Below are 22,903 nucleotides of genomic sequence, written 5' to 3'. Positions count from 1 at the left end.
ATTGAATAGCAGAGTTCAGACAAGGCATGTTATTATTTAAGAATTGATTATATTTATGGGTTACCTAGAAATACTCCAAAGGATATTATGACAGGCAGTTGTGTGCTTCTGATGACCACTTGCGAGGATTAAAAGAGGATCATTTGTTTTTCATGAGCATGAGCTGTATAACTTTTAAGTCAACCTGGCGTTGCAGGCATAAACTGATACTGGGATGTGTTTGCTCAGTGCAAGAATGTCCTATTATTATGAGCATACATCTAGCAAAGCCCAGCTTTATCACTACTAGTTGTTGCACTTTAGTGCCCTGCATTAGTACCTTGTTAGCCACTGATCATTTGAGTTGAGCAGACATTATTTATTAAGACTTTTCCTAAAGGTGTTTGCTGACTACCTATAAAAAACATTTGCGAGGTCTGGCCATGAGATGCTCAAGGACTGCTCCTGCTCACCCGCGCTTTTATGCAGCACATTTCCCAGGGAGGAGGGCACCAGCGCCCGGATGTCTCAGCACTGTGCCCATCCCGGCGGGGACAGAAAGCGGGCCAAAAGGGTAGGAAGGAAGACTTAGTGCAACCTGTATAATAAAGACAGAGATCTCCAAACACACCAGCACAGGAAACACCAACTGATAGAGAAGTGTCTCATAAATTTCATGTATTTATAGCACAGTGTGGCTGTAACTGAGGAGAAGAACATTTTAACTGAGATACAGAGGACAAGAATATTAGAATTACTGAGTGCCATTTTTCTGGTTGCTTTAAATATTAAATAGGTTGGGTTTGCTTCAATGTCTTGCTTATCATTTATGGTGAGAATAATTTCTACTTCCCAAAGACCCAAATCTTTATGAAAAGCATTATGAATCTGATCTATTTGAAATGCAGCTCTACAACACGACAAATATTAACTCTTTTTCAAAGACATTTCAATCTAAATAACTTTATGACAATTTTCATGCTAAAACTGATCAATAAATGAACATTTTTGTTTCTCTTGTTGTTTGTGCTATCCTACAAATGCTGTGTCAGGGCCAGCTTGTCTCTATACGTTTGATGACAGCAGAAGAAAAGTAATGTGCTACTGCATAATTATGTCCAAGACAGGTTTCATTATTGCCTTTTCCCAAGACCTGGCTCCTCCCATGGGCTCTCTTGGACTGTTTTTTCCCAGACCTCATCCCAACCTGGTTTCTCTCTGGGGGCTCAGCCCCAGGACCCAGCTGGCTCCTCAGCCCTGCATCAGCCACCATCACAATCTCTTTCTCCCTGTTTTAATTACCTGTTTAAAACCAGATTGTTCATACACATCAAATTTGCACTGGGTAGGCGCGGGATTTTTAATAGGTCACTGTTACCCTCTCATAGATGGTCTCACTTACATGAGGTTAAAGACACTAATTTAAAAAATACAAAGCAGGTGCTGCAGAAATAAGGCCATAGAGAGACAGCGTAAGGTGTTCTTCCAGATATTCCCCACTTACTAGAAAATTTCACCTGTGGGACGTCTTTGAACACCTCTGCTATGAATATTTCCTGAGTCCTTGTTGCTCCTGAGATACGAGCCTTGCTGTCCCACCTCTTCTGGGAATACTTAACCCTTGGCCAGAGGCTCAGGGCTCCAGCACTTCAGTGAACACATGGCGCCAGTCCTCTGGTGGCCTGCTCAGAAAGCAGGAACGATCTCCAAAGAGCAGACACCAAAGCACATCTTCCCAAAAAAGTGAAACTCAAGTGCAACCTCTCAGCTCTCAGCTCACCGCCCCCACTACAATATAGCCTGTCTCCTCCTGGTTTGATGCATGAGTCCCAGTGTGGTCCTAGAGCCCGCCCGAAATCCCCCAAAATGCATTTTTCATGGCTTATGTCCTGGACTTTGCTCTCTGTTGGTGCTCTCCCTCTGAGTGGGTGCAGTAGCTGAAAGGGAGGCACAGGGGACAGACCTTCAGTCACCCATAAGGATCTAGTTCTCAAGTGACCACCATCGCCATGGGCTCCTCAGCTGCATAACCCAGGTCCCGTACCAGCACACAATACCTCACCGTCCCCTGCCACGCAGCTGGGAAGGGGCTAGACACAAGCCAGCTCTGGGTGCTAAGGAGTCAACCGATGTCCTCATACTCCTGGTAGTCTGAAGGACTAAAGAGACTGTATTTTTTATCTTAATCACTAAGAAAAAAACTCTCTCCTTTCCTAGGCCAACATGGGCCTTGCAATGTTTGTGACATTGATGTTTTATGCATAACTTTATCTTACAAAGAGCATAACAACAACCTTTGGGATTGATGCTGCTGAAGCCAGCTGATGTTGCGCTACTGACGCCGTCCCCTGGCACGTTGCTCGGTGCCCAGCCTCCCCGCAGAACTCCCCAGCAAGTGGTGGCAGCTCTTGCCACCCTCCTGTCATGAATCAGGTCCACGCTGAAGTGGATGGGCACGAGACATGAGAAACCTCACGGCAGCCTTTGACGCCAGCCTGATCTAGGAATGAAACACTTGTTTCAACTTGCAAACACGCAACATCCACCCCAAGCTTTCCTACCCCATCACAGAAACGAGGGATGGGAAGGGGCTCCCAGAGCACACGCAGGCAGGTCCTGACTGCTTTGTGAATGATTCATAAGGAACACTGTAAAGTCAAAGTAAATGCAACATGTTTTATTTGAGGTTGGAATAAATTACAACTGTAAAGCATAATTTATTGCTTTATAAATTGTCAGCTCTTAAAAGGCATTAATATCAAACATAAACAAAGACATTTGATTAGCAGTTCAGTTCTCTTAAGCTTCATGAACAGCTCAGTAGGGGGATTTAATTCTATATACAATTGAAATCTCTGATCACAGGCTCGTAAACTTGACTTTGCTCGTAAACTTGACTTTGACATGCATTATCACCATTCAGACATATTGAGGGGACTGTAGATGTGTTCATTTGCTTTAGGATATAACTTTTATTGCAATTTTCCCTAAAATATCCCATTAAATACCCAGTCCTTCATTCCTCACTCAAATACAAATCCCACCGGTTTCAAAAAACTCCTTTAAAAGATACGTGGGGTTTTCTAACCCTGCAGAAGGAGGGCTTCCAAGTCTAAACCAGGAATGAATCTGGTCCCAAAGTTAAGTGAAAAACAAACCCCTCCTAGGTTAAAATACTGAAATCCCATGCACAAAAAATGTGTCCTCCCATTCTGAAGATCCTTGCAAAAAATCCCAGCATTATCTGAACAAACTGATGTGGATAATTCATACTTTTATTGTGCAGTTCCTCCACGCCTGAGACTGGTATGAACTTTGCTCAGCACTTGTATTCCTCTAGGATGTAGACCCAGGCAAGTCCAGTGTGCCCTGAGACCTGGGGGATGAGAGGGTGCTCGCAGGAGGCGAGGTGCCCTGAGCACTTTGCGGTATCCAGCCCTGACTGCACAGACGCCGTGATACAGCAAGCTGGACCTGGCTAGCCCCAGCTAGGTATGACAGGCAGAAGGCAGGCCAAAAAGTTGCTTCCTTGGCTTCCCGGGGAGTCACAGCTCCCGAACGCCAGAAAGGGAATGAATGCTGATGAGCAGCTCTCATTGCACCACGAAAAAGGATTCCACCAAGGCATCCTGCCCTGCTCTGACCCTCTCGCACTGCCAGGGCCAAGTGCTCCCCGTGCCTTGGCTCCAGAACAGCGTCTCCCTGAGCTATTCCCTGAGCAGGGAGCATGCACCTCTGCTTGTACTTTCCCAGCCGGGTCCAAAGCAGCACAAAATGAGCTGGCTTATGCCCTGTATTACACCAGAGGTAAAACTCTCCAGAAACAGAACCAGAGACTGCCGTCTCAATTAGCCCTTGGAACAACTCAGAGTTTACACAGAAAATCTCCAGGGCAGCTTCTCTTCCAGCCACAGGTACAGAAATTCCTTCAATATTACTCAGATAGTTCCTATTTAGAGAAGGGTTTCTTCTCATACCAGCCTCTAATGTTCTTGTCATGCCTACAAGAATGTAAACAGCTGAGCAAGATGCTAGGATATTTTACACTATACTACTGAATTGGAAGGGTTAAATCTACTACCAGATCCAAGAAATAGATATCAGACTTCAAGGAAAACACTACTACATTGATCCTGGTGTGACTTCAGTTTTCATTAAAATTTCATCAGTAATGTATGTATCTTTTGTACATTTTATGCATAATCTCATTTAAAAAAAACAGCAAACAAACTTTCTTCTTCTAAACACGGTTTCCTCAGAAGATGTGTTTCTGTTGTGCCATGAGGGATGGCCACCTTTGATCTCTGCAAGGTGGTACAGCAGATTTGAGGTGCTGCACTTGCCCATAATGGCTCCCAACAAGTCAAGTGCCATGGCAGAGCTTTGGTGGGAGGCTGGGACCGTGCAGGGCCGCACCTGGAGCTGTGCCGAATTGGGCCAATTGTTGAGCGCTTTTCAGTGTCCTCCTCGTTCAGGGCCGGCACAACCCTGGTTTAGCTCCCAGCCACATGGTAAAGTGCTTAACGGAGGGGTGGGAATACTAATGCCCCTTCCTCCACCTCAGCTCCTGCCCTGGCTTGTGGAAAGGTGGCTTTGTGGCTGCTTTGCGCTAGCAGAAGGACACACTGCAGCTGGGACAAGGGCATGCAGATGGTGCGTGCCTGATTCATCACCATCTTAGAGAAACATAACTCAGAAATGTGCAAGCCTTTAAAATCATCAGTCATCTCATTTAATGCTCACTGAGAACAGATTCTTGGCTGACTTCTTTTTTTCCTTAGCAGTTCCAAATTTTTCTTTGAAGATGAGAAGGAGGAAAGCTAGCCTTCAGGGAGAGGGACAAGCAGAGACACTTGCAAATTAAAATGCATGCACATGTCATCCACCACAGCAGTGACCTCCAGCCTGCACTTGACAGCACAACATCTTATTATCTTGAACCTTAATTTCTCATCCCTTTCAAAGGTTCCCAAGAGCATTCCTTTCTGTGTCAGTGAGATGTCCGAGGGGACTCTACAGAGAAAACTAACGAGGAACAAACTGTTGTCACAGCAAATTGTTGTCACAAGTTACAGGGTTACATTCAAGCCACAGACTCTGGAGGGGCAGGACAGGGAGCAGACTTCTTCCATTTTGTGGTGCAAGTGCCATACCAAGCAGCAAGATGAACACACAGTGAGAAGGAAGATGGTCTAATGGTTAGTGCACCGGACTGGGATTTGGCAGATGGAGTTAATTCGCCTTCCCCTTATTCCTGATGTGTCAGGAAAAGGAAACAGTTAATATTAACCTCAGGGTGCTTAAACATTCCCAGCTCAGCAAATACCCCCAAAATATTTCTCCTCTCTTAACAGTTCTTAACAGCTTATGCATTGCCCCTCTCAGACTAAGCACACCAGACAGAAATCTTCTAAGGAATCACACTTCTTCTAGGAAAAAAAAAAACCCAACAACAAACTTCAGGATTGGTATGTCTCAGCTAAGGCTCTTTTAATCATCTGCAAAGCCTCTTACCCCTCCTGATCTTCACTCCTGAGCTGCCCATTTGCTGTGCACTTGCAGTCAGAGAGAGCAGATCAGGAGCTCTTATATGCATTCACATCCTTATTTCTAATTCACTGGGTTTTGCGTCTGGCCAGGCACTCAGGCCAGCACTGTCTTAGGGGTTTCTGCTTAAAGCACCTTCTGACTGACGGGGGACCAGATTCCTTCTGCTGGGACAATCAGAGAGTGCATCTGAAAGCAAAGCTGCTAACTGGTGCGTTTCCTCATCAGGAGGGCAGTGTTCAGCCACTCTACCAGAATAAGGCAGGCATATTAATTAGTGGTTACAAAATGCTCTAACTTTTCACAGACCTTTGTAAGTGCTGAGCATTTTAATTGGCAGGACAGCCATGCCTGAGAATTCAGTGCAGTGTTAGGAACTGACATTTTCCCCACCTACAGTCCTTCCTGTCACAAAGTGTCTCACGGAACAAACAAGGGTCTATATTGTGATTTTACCAGCAGAGGAACCGGGTCAGAGATGGACGCCGGCTGGATCAGACCCATGGAGCAGATGAATGACTTAGTCAAGCGAAAAGTAAGTCACTTGATGCCAGGCCCAGCGCTCCATCCTCCCCACCAGAGGTTGCTAAATAGGGGACATAAATAATCCCCCAAAGGAACTGATGTATCATGAAGGGCAAAGAGCCTCTGAAGCTATGCATTATGGCATAAAGCACAGCACAAGTATATTACATAGTTAGCTCTATCCCTGCTTCTCTGTCGTGAGGGCAGCAGGTTGCTCGGACAGTTGTCTCCTGGTCAGCCTATTACATTATTTCCTATGGAAATGCAGGTAAAGGTGCATATGAGATTCAGTAGTAGAACAGGAGTTTGGTTTTACATGGGCTGAAAGAATGTTTCTTATACCCAAATGAGATTTTTGCATGCATCTGCATACTCACCCAGATGCTGCCTCTGCCGTGCTCCATGCCTGAGTTTCATGCCAGGTTTGCTCTGCGTAGCAGGCATATCATACGCACACAGTGGCCTGGTACAAGAGCACATTCTGCAGGCCAAGTCTCAGGCAAAAATTCACCTACAAAACCTAAGTGTGTTGGTAGTTTTTTGCAGTGAATCGGGCTTTCACTAGGAATTAACATAAGCTGCAACGGCTAATCTTATACTCTGTGCACTTGCTTATTTTCTTTTCACAGTTCAACCACTTTCTTCCTTAATACTAAAATGCTAAAGTCTTACATAGCATTCAGAGCATTATTTTCTGCTGGCTGTGTTTTTCTATGCTCTAAGCCTCTATCACAATGCATGCAAAGGATAATGGCTGAATTTGTAATGCTTTTAACTAAAAAAATACTTTTAAAAACATAAACCATAAATTATTTATTCCTCTTTGTCCATTGTTTTAAGCACTGAGTCTTCTCCCAAGATTTTACACAGTTCATTCAGTCTCTGCTGCATTTTAGGAATTCCTGCAAGTTGGGATTCCAGTCTCTGTTTTTCCTCACTCAGTGATAAACGGATAGCGGTGTCCAACTGCTCGAAACGCCAGCCGCCTTGTCCGTCAAACTGCAGCAAGTGAGTGTGGTACTTCCTGCAGTAGAAATTAGAACATTAGTAATGGCTCAAGGAACAGATGGTTCATTTTTGCAGGCAAATTTGGATGTCTGTGTCTCTTTTCAATGGCGCCTCTCAGGAAGTTGAGAGTTGTCCAGTCTTGGCTCACTGGGTACGACTTTTTTTCAGCGACTCATAATCCCAGGACATTCTTGCGAAAGGGATTTGGGTATTTCAGCGCCCGTCACCAGGACCTCCCTCGGCCGTCTAGTGACATTCAGCAGCAAGGTGCCAGCTGTAAGCGATCAGCACCGGTGTGGGCTCCCCAGCTGGGGCGGTCATTGCCTCCAGCAGCCCACGTGGCCGGGCTCGCCGAGTCCCTCACCCGCGGTGACGCTGGCAGGAGCGGGCAGCAGGGCTGTGGATGGTTCCCTCACCATCTGTGGTCCCTGGCCAAGGTGCAGCCTCCCTCTTTCTGCCTCCCTCATAGAAACGCTGTCTGTGGCTACGGTTGCCTTCACTGCAACTCCAACAGACTCCTTTTTCTGCAGGAGCTTGAACAGCAGCAGCAGACAAGGCTCCCTTCTCCCCCAGAAATGCTAGTCCCAGTTTATTTTATTTACTTCGCTTTCTGAGAGACGTTTTACCTCTTTAGCAGAAAATACATTCAGACAGGCACGGTATACCTGGTGCTACTGATAAAACTCTAGTTTGTTCAAATTACACCTCAGTTTGTTCCCCTGCATCTTATAAGGTTGGCTAAAGAAACCTCCAGTCCCAAGACATGGTTCAGTTTGCAAAGGGCCAAAATAAAAAAGTCTGTGTAGGAGTCACAGATCTTTCAGTGAGTATCAGGGTGTGTGCACCGAAAATATTCAAAGGTGTACATGTGGAGTTTGTCAAGACCTGACAAGACATTTGTCAGGAGGTGCAAGAGGAATGGCAGAGAGTTCCTTCGGAGCTGCTGGTATGACTGTGTAATTTATCACTATAAATTATAGAAGGTGAGACGCATCATAAAACAGTAATTATAAATCCCATCCAGGGAATGTGACAGTTTAATAAACTCAATAGCTTATGACATGGGACTCCAGAGATTCAACTCCAGGCTTATATTCACCGCTTCTTGCATATTATTCTTTGTGACACCAAATGCTTAACCTATCCCTCTATTTTTCCCCCACCAAAACCCAAAAAACCCAGGAAGCTAAGATAGCTGATTGAGATGTCCAATGTTTGTGGTCTGGGAAAGTAACCAATATTTTGATTAAAAGAGCAAATATTTCCTGGTATAACCTTGAGGAAGAGAAAATAGCATGTGAACCCAGTTTTTGTCTATGCAGTGCAGTCCCTGTGGAAGCATGCTAAAGTTAAAGGCATTTGATGCTTATTTCTAAATACTCAGCACTTCTGCTTACTTCTCCAGAACCCCACAAATCACCAGATTTCTGATAATTTCAGTAATACTGTGGAAGTTACAAGAACAATCGCAAACCTTCCTGAATAGCACTAGTACTAGGAAACAAGAAATGTCAGTAGGAAACTGAACTCAAAAGAGCTTTCTCACAAGGTCTTTTGCATAACTTCCCTCTGCATCATCATTATTTATAGGTGAGATGCTCTCAAACACCTGTTTTCTTGAGCAGTGGTTTTAAAATAATGCCAGACTTTAAAAAATTTAAATACTTTTCTTTCTAAGTATAATTTAAATTATTTTAAAAACAAATGTCTACGTGACATCTTTTTCCTATCAGAATACCTATCTTTATACCTTAACATTTAGGTCTTGATCCAACAAAAGCCATTTCCACCGTCACCATCTGAGGAATCATAGAATCATAGAATCGTTTTGGTTGGAAAAGACCTTTAAGATCATCCAGTCCAACCATTAACCTAACACTACCAAGTCCACCACTAAACCAATTAAGGGTAGAGTAGCAATTTAATGTTTCCTGGCTTGGTGGCTGGACTATTTATAATGAAAGTAAAAACTAGGAATCATTAAGGTTGGAAAGGATCTCTAAGATCACCAGTCCAATCATAAACCCAACACCAGCATGCCCACTAAACCATTTCCCAGAGTGCCACGTCTACCCGTGTTTTGAACACTTCCAGGGATGGTGACTCCACCACCACTCTAGGCAGCCTGTTCCAATGCTTGACTACCAAGGAATGCTGGGGAAACTATTCTTTTTCAGAGAAGCAGACACTGATACAATTTCTTCCCTTTGAGGCAACAGACTGGTAATGGATTTTTTGTCATCAGTTTTAAAAAAGCAAACAATCTGACAGTAAAGAGATCAAGGAATTCAGAACAAATAGTCTCTGCTGATGTTAGCTTGCACCTTCTTGATCTCCTTTTGCCCTTTGAAGTATTTGGTTGTTTTATGTGTTCAGTAATTACATTTATTTCCTTTGAGGGACTCTTCCATACTTAGTACTCCCTCACTAGAATGATGTTTCTCAGAATTCCAATATGTCTTTTTTTTAATAGAAAATCAAATTTTGGAAGCTCACAAACCCTGCAAATAGAGGTCACAACTAAAGTTAAAACACCAGATGTCTTATTCCTACGGACTAACAAAGAGTAGTTTAATCACTTGCCACACTTCCCACCTTCTCCCTGCACTGGTAAACTTCCCCAGAACAGCTGATGTATCTTGTCACCTTTACAGAATAATCTGGTGATATCTGTTGTGGCTGTGGTGTGGTGGACTAATTAATTGCCTCTTAGAACCTGCATGTTGCTATTAATAGTTAATAACTGAAACACATTTAAAGAAAATAAGAGGGAGGAATAAATACATGTCAAAGAATGAAAAAAAATCCATGCTAAATGCATTTGCATCACTACTATTGTAGACAAGTTATCTTAGAAAATGCAGTAAATATTGGTTAAACAACTGCCCTTAGCACGAAGAATAAAGGCCATTCCACTGCCTGTCAGAAAGCTAAAAGCAAGGACCATGACAAATCCCTGAACATACTTACCAAAGAGAAGGTCTGTGTGTTATGGAAAGCAGGGATATCCCAGCAGCTTTTGCAGCTTGGAATATCTTTCCTTCAACATCAATGCTTACAGCACTCGTGCATTCGTCCAGCAATGCATATTTCGGCCTTTCAAAAGCAGATAAAGAACATTACTCTTCTATGCTTTGGACAGTATTCCCATGTACGACGTTTAATTGAAAGAACAACAGAAAGGAGAGAGCTATTTTTGCCAGACAGCTGTCTCTTATCTACAGCTGGAAGCTGGCTAGCAACAGTGTAAAGTTTCCATGCGTTATTCAGGTGCAGAGCCAGGTTCCAGGAAAAATGGGTTTTATTTCCTGGTCCATCTGAGTACACAGTGATCTAACTTCTATGTTCTAGTTTGACCTAGTATTATTCTGTCCTGTCATCATGTCATGCAGTAGCTACAGCCAACTCAGAAACTCTCTATCCACTGCTATGTATGGACTGGGCTGCCTTTGCATGCTTGCAGCCTCCAAACCAGAAAGTTTTGCAGCTTGGCTTTCAGACCCCCATAGCCTCTGCAACAGTCCATCAGACTTCCGCAATATTTGTTTGCAGGGAAGATGTTTGTGCCTGAGATGTTAGAGAAAGGAACATTTAGAAAATGTAATGCTATGTTGCCAAAAGCAAAGCTTAAGTAAGAAGCATTGCCCAGACTAAAAGCAGAGCTTGTATCAGTAAACGACAAGGTCTGTGGTCCTATGCAACCATCTAGCAGTATTGCATGTTGCATGGAGATTATAGTCTACTACTCCTCAAACTATCAGAGCAAACTGGCAAAACTCTTCCTCATTTTCAGATGCTACTTAAAGAACAAATCAAAATGCTTACTTATGGTAAAACATCCGAGCCATGCCCATCCTCTGTTTTTCTCCTCCTGATAAGACATCTTTCCAATCCATGATGGCATCCCAGCCTTTTAAAAAAATGCAAATAAAACACGTCAGGACAATGTAAGTTTATGAAGGAAATGCAGCTTCACTTGCAACATCTCTGCAATCTGCAACCAAAATCATAAAGAGCATTTCCATTGCAGAAGAGACAGCTCAGGGCTCTGGATCACATCTTGTGAAATACCTCAATGCATTTCCACTGGCACTCAATTGGGAAAATGTCCCAAATATCATGTCAATTTTGAAAGTGGAATTTAATTTTCTTGGTCATGTAGGTATTGTCAAAAAACTTTACTTACCATCTCTTTGAAAAAACATCTTTCACCTGTATATAACTAATAATTTTATTCTGTCATATTTGTTTTATAGAACAATTTGCTACTCCTTCTTGAAAGGTGTGTTCGGAAATTTAAAAACAAATTCAAAGAAATAAAGTGTAAAAAGCATAAAGATCCGTGCCGGCCTCCACTTACTACTGTGGGCAAGGAATAAACTGTCAGCAAACTCAACAGAAACACAGATGCAGACACGGGGATGCATTCTGTGTGCCCAGACAAGCAGCTAACATACAAGACTGCAAACAGACAGGAGGATTTTCTACACCAGCTTCCCACTCCCTCGTATTAAGAAATGACCCACAACTGTTACAACACTGGGTATCCTTATTTAATATTCTGCACGGCCTCTAACTGTTTTTTTTTTTTTTCTTTATCACTTTCAGATACATGCAACGGGAGCATGATGAATTTTATCTGCAATCTTACGGCGGACTGGCGTTTCTGTGAGTATTCTGGCATGATCCATTCCCACTAATGAGAAACTTCAAATACCAAATTACCGTACTGAAACTAAGTTTTCAATCAAACGATCCAGATGGATAGAGTTGCAAAATAGATGAGTTTTGAAAAGGGAGAGAGTGGATGTAGAGAAAATCTGATAAGACACTTCTCTCAATAGATCATCTATTCATGAGACAGGCAGCTGGAGTGGGGCCGAGCAAGGAAGAGAGCATTTTTCCAAATCAGCCCAGAAGCACTGTAACTGAAAAATCAACAACATGACCAAAAACCCTTTTCTGCCACTGCCCTACTGAAAATAAACATTTGACAGAAAAGACTATAAAGAAGGTCAAGCAAGGAGGGTGGGCTGTGGCACTTCTGATACCTGAACGAAGGTGAGACAAGCGGGGCTTGTGAAGGTGCAGGAGGTTGGGGAGTGCTCTGCCCGTGCGCAGTGCTACACCAGGGCTTGGTAGGTCTGAACAAAACCTCAGTGAAGCATCTGGTGAGAGGTTGTGTGACTGAAAACAGGAATTGGTAACGCTAGAGACTGAATTCCAAGAATTTTCTCTACATAAAATCGCAAAATGTAATGTCATGATTATTTAATATATGTGTATACAGTTAGATTTAAAAACCAGGCATGCACACAACAGAAATACATCACCTTCGGCAATCCTATTGTTTTTCCTTAGTTTCCTTCCATTCTTGTTTAAGGATCCCAGTGGACACTGCCCCTGGGGGCACATACAGTGCTTTCTATCAGCGGGCTCCTAGCAAAGATGGAGCTGTCTAATGATTAACTGAATCACCTTTTGGATGCACTCTGGTAAAGGGAACAGATACACAGAGGCTGCTGCTGCTGAGCAGTCCAGGTGCTGGGACCACGCAGAGACCCGGAGTGCTGTTCCACTGACACCCTCAGCTTCCAAAAAAGACTGTAAAACACCTGGACCACTCCTTTTTGGCAAAGGGTCCAGGGGCAAGGGATGGGAATGGTCCTTCATGAAAGCCATAAAAACAACTATGCTTCTGAAGACAACATTCAGGCTGCTGCTTATATTCTGTTATTTTTAAGCTGTTATTTTTAAGCTGAGAATACAGACGAGCTCCAGGGATCTGGATCAGAGCTAGGGTGTGGGTGGGTGTGCATGTGGGCACATGTGCCTGGGGAAGCAGTGCCTACGTTCATACAGTTTCTTCCAGATCAGCTGGCTTATAAAGACTTAAAAGACAAAAAGGGAATGAAGTACAAGAAGCAGCACCATCTTGTCAGCAAAATCATTCTATTATTTCCTCTAAAGGCGTAAGATTTAGCCTCTGTTTACCAGGATACGATGGTCACCTCTGTGGTCACTTCAACTTACATTCTAACCGAATATTAGAAGTGCGTCTTGTTTCTTCCTGCCTAGCTCCCTCCTTGAACTTTCCTATTTGCCACTTGGAAAGTCTCAAACAACAGATAAGGAAGGATCCATTTTAATATTATCCCTTTTAAAAATTATTTTCTCATGTCTGAATAATTTCCTCTGAACACTTAAGCATTGTAGCTTACAATAAACTGACTCCCTACTGTGCATTAACAATAATGCACCTACTTGTTTCTCTTTTCTTCCTGCTGACATGGCACAGGTCAGTGAAGGTCGTTAGCGTTCTGAAAATATCAGCCAAGTCAGTGGCTTACGTCACCCATAGCTACATCCACGTTACAAATGAAGAAATGAAATGGCTTGTCCATGAACGCAGCACAAATCTCTCAGTAGGTACAAACATAATCCTGGCTTTCAGAGTCCAAATTCCTTGCCCAGCTTCTTGTTACATGCAGCTTTTGACTGCACATGGTATGATGTAGATGTGATGAACACTGGATGTCACAGAAATGCCTTCTGCAACCAGTAAGACAAAAAGCATGTGTCGTGCTGGGGCAGAGAAACAGCAGTAGAAATACATAGAGCTGTTAGCAGAAACTAGTGATAGCCTCCTGATAGCAGCATATCATTTTCTTGCATGGCTTATTTTATAATTCCTTTTACCTCAATTTTCTGAAGGAAAAAGCAAGCTCAATTTGACAACAAAAAAAAGGGTTACATCTGGGGCCTGTAGCGCTGTGTATACTTCATCCTTGTGAATCCTCACACTTCCATGCAGGACAGAGCATTCAGCTGCCATAAAAATGTATGTATAGAAGTTCCTTTTCCAGATCTACATCCCAATGCACCTCATCAGACATGGACTGGAGTGTTACAGCTTCATGACAGAAGAAAGGCTACCACAGAAAACTACAGCCAGAGTCCACCCCTGGCAAGTTTTTGAACACGGAGGCCTCTTGCACAGCGTTATGTCCCCAGGTAGTTGTCAAAATGGAAGAGAGCCCAGGTGCTGTGCAGGATGAATATGCAAGGACAGTCTTTCCCTGAGGAAGGAACAGAGAGACCATCAATTGCATGAGCCCCAGCTCAGCATGACACTGCAGGGATTTGTGTCTCGGGATTTCAGAGCCACTGGAAAAGCTGGCAAGCACTCCACAGTTCCTGCTGGTACCAGTAACAGAAGCAAATCCAGGGCTAAAATGATCAGATGAAAAAAATCTCAGAGGGAGGAAATGTGCTTGTCTGTGTGTTTATACGTGGCCTAGCACAAAGGTTCCCTGGACAAGACCCAAAGATATGACAAATGTGCAAACTAATGAGGAATAATTATAATCTGGGGTGCTGAGAAACCATAAACAGGTTGAACTTGTTCATTAATGTCATCAGCCCCAACCTGACGGGCCCGGTCATGCATTCAGCGTGCTGCTACACGTACTCATGACCCCTCTCATGTGACACGCTATCGGCAGCCTAGGGCTGCATCACGATTGACACTTGCTAAATATACACAGATTTTCAGAGCAGGTCAAAAAGGAACCACTTTATGTATATCTACTGCACATCCCCACGCTATTACCCAGGATTTCTGGACATGCCTTTTTGCCACCCATGCTGCATACAGCCTTCTTTGCTACCCTCATTTTGTGTGAAATCATTGTTCTGGTAGAGCTAGCAACTTTGCAGGTGCTGATGGGGGCAGCTTGTTGGTAATAGAAAGGTAAGCAACAAAATGGCATTCCTCTAATATCCGGCACATGAGAAAAACACCAGTGTGGGCCTCAGTGGGAAGGAAATTCTGCCCCTACTGTCCACAGCAATTGCACTGGGTTCTTCTAGGGCTTGGGCTCAGGGACATCCAAAATGGTGGTGGTGGGGAGGGGGATTGTTATTTTGGTGGGTTTGGTGGTTTTGATGTATGCTGTTGCTACCGACTCAAAAAAGTTTCATGAGGGTAACACAGAAGCTAAATGCCAAAATGGGCTACTTATTCTTGTAACCCTTCTATTTACTTCTAACTGGGTCAAACCTCATTGCTAGAAAAAGAGAGGAATTTCTGCCATTGGCAGCAACAAGAACAATGTCAGGCTGTTGTTGGCTACTTGACACTTGGAATCTGGTGACCCTTGTACTGATGCAATGTGGAAGTAATTCAGCTAAAGACAATAAGTTATGCCAGGACAAATAAATTTGAGTCAGAGTTGCACATGTTTGGCTCCATCTGGCTTTTTCATAACTGCCCACACAGAGCAGAACACAAAACTGCAAAGCATCATATTACACACGCATGACATTTGCGGTCAATTAAAGCACAACAGGGTCATTCCTTAAGGAGCCTTCTGTCTGGTAGAGGCTTAAGACTGCAGGGGATAGGTGAAAGGGGAAGAGAAAGAGGTAAGGCTCTGAAGGAGAAGAGGATCTACAGAAAAAAAAATATTGAAGAATTATATTAGATTTCTATACCTTAATGACTGGCAGACAGTTAACTCCATTCTGAGAACAGTTTATGGAAATAGTTCAAAATAGCATGGACATATCCCATATATCCACAAGAACCAGAATAACTAAAAAGGGTTTCATTGGGGTTTTTTTCAGATGTACTACATTTTCAAAAAATGTATATAATATATAAACAGAAACTTGCTGGGAATTTTTCAGCAAAACCTTTTTCTATTGAAAATGCCAGTGTTCGTCAACCATCAAAGGGGTTTGCAAACAGGTAAAAGATGGTTTGGGGCAAATCCCTTGTTCTACCAGCTTTATATGGGATTTTTCATTATTTTGCAAAGAAAAAAGTTCCATTTTTAATAGAAATCATTTTAGTTTAAAAATCTGATTTTAAGTAAAAGAATAAAATAAATATTGGAATTTAAAAAAATAATTCAGCTGTGTATAAATAAAAATTTCAATTGTTCACTTTCAACAAGTATTTCTCTGGCTTGCTGGTTCAAAAAAACCAGAATGAGTCTGTCCCAGACTGGGAGAGCTCTAAAGAATATGCAAGCATATGAAATCCATGTAACGTGTCAAATCACATGTCACGGATTTCCTCTCTGCTCCTACCTTGGCATTTGTCTCCTGCCAAAAGCCCAAGGAGAAAAGGGAACAAGTAAGTGTATTATGGTCCTAAAAACTTCCTGGTGTGTGGTAATCTCTCCCCGTTTTCAGGCTTTGACCACTTCTGTCACTTTAGATTGCAAAGTAACTAAGACACTTTTCTTTTCACATTTGTTTGTGCAGACTTTTCACAGTGTGCCCTTATCCTGAGTGGAGTTTCAATAGAGCACCAGTGAGCGTTAACAGTGTCCTTTAGACTTTTTTATAGACTGTGTGTGTCTTGCATGCGCGGTCAGACAGGCAGAAGAGCGAGAATGGAGTCAGCAATAAATACTTTCTTTGGCACAGAAAGTAGAGTGAGACTGATCCAAACCTGGGTTTTCAATCTGGCAATACAGAACACTGAGCCTAGCCAACGGCATCTCATACGTGGAGCACAGTAACTGCCCCATCATCAGTTACATGCTCCAGCTGCAGGGTTACAAACCACAGCGATGTGCTTTCAGAGACTGCTGGGGATATGGTTTTGGCTGCTGAGGGTCATGCGTTGTTCAGTACATTTACAAGTATCAGCAGGCTATGAATCCACTCCACAGTGGCTTCTTGCCACTGACAATTTAACTGCTCCTCCTTTTCCAGCTTCCCATTCCAACACATCTGCTTGTTCTTCTGCAATCTGGGCACTTCACTCAGTGAACTAAGTGACTCAGGAATACTAACAGGAATAGTTACAATGTCAGTGTAGGGAGTAGAGGCCTTCTCTGCAATTATTCCGGTCACCGAGCTTAGCTCTCTGCCCACTGTTTCAATCCTTGTGTCATAGTATCAGATCTGAATAATAATATGAATCCGAATGATGGCAGCTTCTTATTTTCTATTGCAGCTTGAGGGCCAACAGTCATTATTACATTCTTAACAAAGAAGCATTAACCCATGGAAAGATAAGAGTCTATCAACAGGATTGCGAGGTGGAGAAGTATCTGTAGGTATACAATTGCTGTTGTAAATAATTACTACTCCCCACTCTAAAATGTACAGAAAAGACACCAGATGAGTGTCCAAGTATACTTCAAAAATAAAATACGCTTTCTGCCTTTTGAACAGAGCAACAGGCTGCCATCCAGAAATGGGAATTTAGACGTTGCCTTGGGATTCGCAATGGCTGAAGCACTGCTCTCTATTGTCAGAATGATCCTGAGAGACATCAAGCACACACATTACAAGGCACACAACGTACCCTCCCAAAAAGGAGCACTGACAGCTGGCAGAGAGAGGCAGGGTACATACAGCACTCCTGACAACAGCTCCTTAGAGGGGTTTGAAGATCCTCCTTCTCTCTAAGTGTTACCAACTTTGTCGCAGGTCTGTTTTAAAAGCATAATGATGGGGAGGAAATTCAAACTAGAGATTAGTGGCTGGTGGGAACAAAAGGATGAAAATTATTGCTATGCTTGGGAAAAAAAGCCATGAAGTGCTTCAGTTCCTTAGAAAAAAGAGAAGCCTTTAGCATCTTGGCATTTACTGTGCCAGTGTATTTACACCATCCCCTACTCTTAGGACTAACAATGCTGAGAACACATGGCAACTTAAACAGCAAGTGGTAGATGGCAACACTCTACTGCCAGCCACTGTCGTTTGGTTACTTTTACCTTGTGCACCCTGGTGGTGTGGTATCAGACATTCCTTCTCATGGCACATAGTCCTGCTGACCCCACAAACTAGGGAGGTGAAAGCAGACCTGACTCTCTTTTCATTCACATGCTTTCGAGTTGATGTAGTCAGTGACATTACAAGGTTTTAAGACAGGTTACATTTTCTAAGAAAATGAAGGAAGGCCAGTGATCTCGCAATACCGTGAAAAGACTGGCCATTACAATAGAATAAGGATGTTCAGCTTGGGCATTGATTACTGGAGAGGAGAGGAGCACTTAGCTCTTCTCGCTCCGTTAGCATCAGGAGCAACCACCATGTGGTTCTGCAGCTCCCACAACCACAAAAGGTCTGGATCCAGTTTTGCCAGTGCAGTAAGTAAAGGTCAGTGACACTAAGACACACACATGAGGATGGATTTTGTAAAGCTTTTTACAAAAATATGCAATTTACCTCCTTCTCTTTGAACTATGTGGTACAGATGAACCATATGTAGGATACACTCCAGATCTTGATCTTGGTAGCCTTTCTCATGCATGTCATCCACTGAGTCTGGATAGATGACTTGATCACGTAGCGTTCCAATGGACATGTAGGGCCTGAGAAACAATACAGAGAAACCAGTAATCTCGAGCTGGCTCCAAGCAAGTGCATCTTGCTGATGCTCTATGAGCAGAGTATAATGCTTTGAACACCGTGTTGCTAAAACCGGATTTATCTGTGGGTGTACTGTGGGTGAATGTTTTTCTAAACTTACCCTAGGGACAATGTATTGTTTCCATAACAGCTGATTACAGGGTAGCAACAGGGGTAGTACTAGCATGAAAACAAAATGACAGATCAGGCAGAATAAACATCCATTTCATAGCCCACTCTGAATGCTTTCACTTGGAATCAGGGAAACTACACTGTATTATAAGTTTGGTACACTTAGAGATTTAGAAATCGATTTAAACACTCACATGTTAAAAGTGAATTGTAACAAAAACGTTGCAGCTCAAACTGCGAAAGACTTCCATGGTGCAGCAGGAGACATCCAATTCAGGCAGGAGAGCACTGAAAGCCTCCTTTGCACACTGCTATTCTGGACTGCAGAATTGGGCCTGGGCGTAACTTAGCTGGCTCTAGAAGCCAGTGTAACACTTCCGAATTGCAGAAAGGCATACATTAGAGAAGTTGATCCAAACACAAGGCTGAGTTGCTCATGAAGCAGCTTCTGAATCACTACATTCCCAGACCAGGTAATACCATCCATCTTACTAAACCAAGCTGTTTCCACTTTGGAGCCAAAGTCCTCGATCACTGCCGTGTCCCTGGAATGGCTATGGACAGTCTCCACGAAGCCATGAGCTGTGCCCAGCCTCTGGTACAACCCAGGCCCCCAAAATCCTCCTAGTCTGTAAACAAAGTCAGCTCAAAGAACAGTTTTACAGCTCTCTAAAAGACACCAGGCCACTCAGGCTAGGATAGCAAAGGCAATCTAAAACACATCTATCTGACCATCTCTTTTGCTGCTCTTGTTCTAAGGATTTCTTGCGAAGGACGAATATCCATCTTGTCCCACAGACACTGCTGATAGTTCTTGGAAGCTGGAAACACCCTGGGAATGATCTGTGAGACTTTGAGTTTGGAAGCGAAGGCTAGAGTCAAAGAACAGTCAGGCTCCAGACTCTGGAGAGGAGCCATGCAGAGGCTTTCCTTGACAGAGATGTGTAATACCTTAGCAGACTTTTTTCCCTTCCCTTGGAGGTGTCTCTGCAGAAGGGGTGGATCTACCCATTGTTATTCTGAGAGCCCCTAAAACACACCACAGAGTAATCTGAAGGAATTCATAATGCAACAGATGTAGAACTACAGAACTAAAGCTGCAACATGAACTGAAAGTCACATTCAAGCTGGCATCAGCTGCACTGGTTTTAGTGCTGCAGGCATCCATGGTAAACTGTCTGTACCTGGCTGTAGTCAGACTACTTTCACCACCAGCTGGGCAAGGGTGGGAAGGGCAGGGGTTCTGAACTGCTCACAAATATCTGGTCATCTCCCTGCTGTGGGGAGGCACCCAGATGAAGCAAAACCAGAACCACAAGTCAAATACAAGCATTGTTGCTCCTCTTTGGTTATTGTTCTGCTTTGTGTTCGTTGTGGGAAGAGTACCACTCTAGACTGCTGCATGAATACTAGCATCAAGTGCAGTGAACCATTTACATTAATGGGGATATTGCAAAATCTCAACTCTAAAAATTATGTAACTTCATGAAGTAATGATATATTTCCATAGTGCTCTCCATCTAAAATCCTAAAGGTCTTTACTTCTTGCATATGTAGAAATCACTTCACTTGCTCCAGACTGCTGCCACCTCTGGGACAGGAGACAGCAACTCCACCTGGGCTCAGAAAAGTTGAGATCAGGTTGTGCATAAGACTCTAATTTGGGTGAAGCTGCAGGTGAGGGCAAGCAGGATAGAGTTACCTATCATATAATTTGTCTGGGGTTTAAAACCTTACTCCTGTGAAGTACGACCCTGTAATGACTAGCAGCTCTGAGATTTAACCTACAGCATAACCGGGAAGGCAATGCTCAAGAGCGCCGCGCCAGGACACTTGTTGCCACGCTGTTCATTGAGTCACCAGCACCGCTTCCTGGTACAACTGGATTTTCCTTGTGGCCTCCCATCTAAACACACCAGTACTACCAAGCACACCTCTACCCACCTCGTTTGTAAAAATTAAAGAAAAGCCCAGCCTGCAGTGGAATAGCAAACCCCATCAATTACTGACTAACTAGCAGAGAGGAAGAATGGCTTATGGTTACGGGTCTGTCCCAGAAGGTGGGAGAGCATGTCCTGCTTCCCTATCCTATAGGGAGCCACTCGTGTCCCTGAGGGGACACTTCATCTTGCTTGGCATGAGATGTCTCGTTTGGGGCTCCAACTCTTGACAACAAAGAGAGGCACCGCTGTGGCTAGTTTATCCCATTTATTTTAGGGTGGGGATGGATTGCCTCCTGGGGCTGTCTTCTCCCTCAGTGGGGGACAGAGCCCAGACAACTGACTTAGATAACTAACTTCTAAAATGCTAAAGTTAGATGAGATCTCATCTGACTCATACTCTCATAATCTCATACTAAATCAGATTTCTCTATCCGTGACTTGTAAACAATAACCTCCTTACTACCATGGGTGCCACAAAGTCAAACACGCTAAAACCTGTCAAACATTGGATGTTACTGTAATTGCGGTTACATGCGTGTGATAGCTAGACATTAAGTAGAAAGAAGTATGGGTAACTGGATACAGCAACAGTGAAATTTTGGCTTTGCCAGTAAACAACTTGCTAAAATACTGTTTTCATTAAATCTTTAGCAGTTCAAACAACAAAAACAGTCTTTTTGTCCTGAAGTAATACTCAAGTTTAACTGGACTTAATTGATTTCTGATGGAGTTTTTCCTTTCAGCCAGAGTGTCTGGGTTCCAGTCTCAAAGAAAGCACTCTTACAGACTCCGAAAGCAACTCCTCTGCCATGCGGAGGTCATGTCTCTGACGGTAATAGCTCTGCAATTGTTTTCTTTCTTTCTTTGCTCTCTGAAAAAAGATTCCTACACTGTTTTTGAGAGGCAGGGTTTAAGATGTAATCCTTTTTTAAAGCTTTGGTATCAAACCTCCAGAAAGCTAAGAAAACTTACTGATTCTTGCCTGGTTTTCTGGAATTTCAAGGCATTTATTGGAAGAGACACTTTCAGTTCTCATAAACTGATCTTTTTTCATTCAGTTTGATGGTTTTACTGCATTACCAATTTCTGTTTGGTGCACTCAGCGCTTCACTTTGCAGAATTGTAACTTCATTCTGCTAGTAACAAGCCATCATCCCTGAGGCTTACAGCTTCCCCCTTGCAGTGCAGGCTTTAAAGAAAGATGATATCAAGACATGCTGCAATCTGAAGCCTGTGGTATAGACAATTCCCCAGTGCCCTATTGACACATGACACTGTGTACAATGTTGGCAAAATATGAGAGAAATCATATGGAGAGGAAGGGCAAGTGTTGCCAATGATATGGTCTCTTTATTGCGGCCAGCTTTGGGGAGGGAGAAGGGGGCAGGTGCTACAAAACATATTGGAGTACATTCCTTTTCTTAAATTCTAGAATACTATACCAGTCAGAGTCCTCAACTGGAAGGAGGGAGACTTTAGTACCAATCCTTGTGCCATATATTATTTGTTATTCCTTTTTTTCCCCAGTGTTCTTTAATATAAAATGCAGTAACTATCCGACTCCTTCAGTAGCATTGTAAAAACATATTAAAGGGGGTTCTAATCTTATTTAGGTGCCTGCTCTCAGGAGAGGGCTTGCTATAGATAAAGGGGTTTAACATTTAGCTCTCAGTTTGGCACCTAAACTTCAGTAAGAGGCAGGAATTCAGATATACATTTATATTTAGAGATTCCTATGGATTAACTCTAGGTGGCTCCCTTTACCTACCACATGAGTTTTTTGGATAATTTTCCAAAAGCCCTGAATCTCTGACTATCTAGGGAATCCACCTATATTTAGAACTTCCCATCACCTTGCTGCTGCTGTAATACCTCAGCTGGAATCAACTCAGCAGAACTCCGCTCTTGCCACACTCCTGGGTTAGGTCAATAGTAAAAACCCCATGGTTTTCAACAGCAGCAAAGCTTGATCAACAGTGATGCTCAAGAAATGCCAACCTCCACTAAGTAAAGTGATCTGGATTCCTAATAGTTCTTTGATGACATTAATAAAATAAACAGCAAAAAACTAATGATGGCACCACCACTACAACTTTGAGGAAATAAAATGTCTTGAATGAAAGTGAATTAAGTTCTTTTTAAGTACTGTTGTAGTTACTACTCTCACACAGAAGGTGGTATCACCAAAGAGTAAAAAAAAAAAAAAATATTTAGCAAAATGTTAAAAAAGCAACAGCCTCAGCTTATTGCCTTGTATCTAGTTCAAGGGATTTTAGGGCCAGCTAAAGTTTCAGCAACTTTTCTAATGATATAAACAATCAATCTCTCTTTAAAATACTCTACACGGAACTCTCCTCTCCACTCATACAGAACTAGCCATGAACATCCTCTAA

The 22,903-nt window shown here is 43.0% G+C and overlaps 1 protein-coding gene across 1 annotated transcript in view; it reads right to left on the bottom strand.

Annotated features, from left to right (window-relative positions):
- Positions 1-6,864: 6,864 nt before the first annotated feature.
- Positions 6,865-22,903, bottom strand: part of ABCD2 (ATP binding cassette subfamily D member 2) — a 43,413-nt gene continuing 27,374 nt past the window's right edge. The window contains exons 7-10 of the mRNA XM_009490400.2: positions 18,253-18,398; positions 10,885-10,969; positions 10,030-10,155; positions 6,865-7,075 (exon numbers count right to left, since the gene is read on the bottom strand). Coding sequence (XP_009488675.2) covers positions 6,865-7,075; positions 10,030-10,155; positions 10,885-10,969; positions 18,253-18,398 — 568 coding nt within the window. The remainder of the gene's footprint in view (positions 7,076-10,029; positions 10,156-10,884; positions 10,970-18,252; positions 18,399-22,903) is intronic.

This window comes from Pelecanus crispus, chromosome 1, assembly GCF_030463565.1.
Source record: "Pelecanus crispus isolate bPelCri1 chromosome 1, bPelCri1.pri, whole genome shotgun sequence".
Classification (NCBI taxonomy): domain Eukaryota; kingdom Metazoa; phylum Chordata; class Aves; order Pelecaniformes; family Pelecanidae; genus Pelecanus; species Pelecanus crispus.
This window is presented reverse-complemented; position numbering and strand designations above follow the sequence as displayed.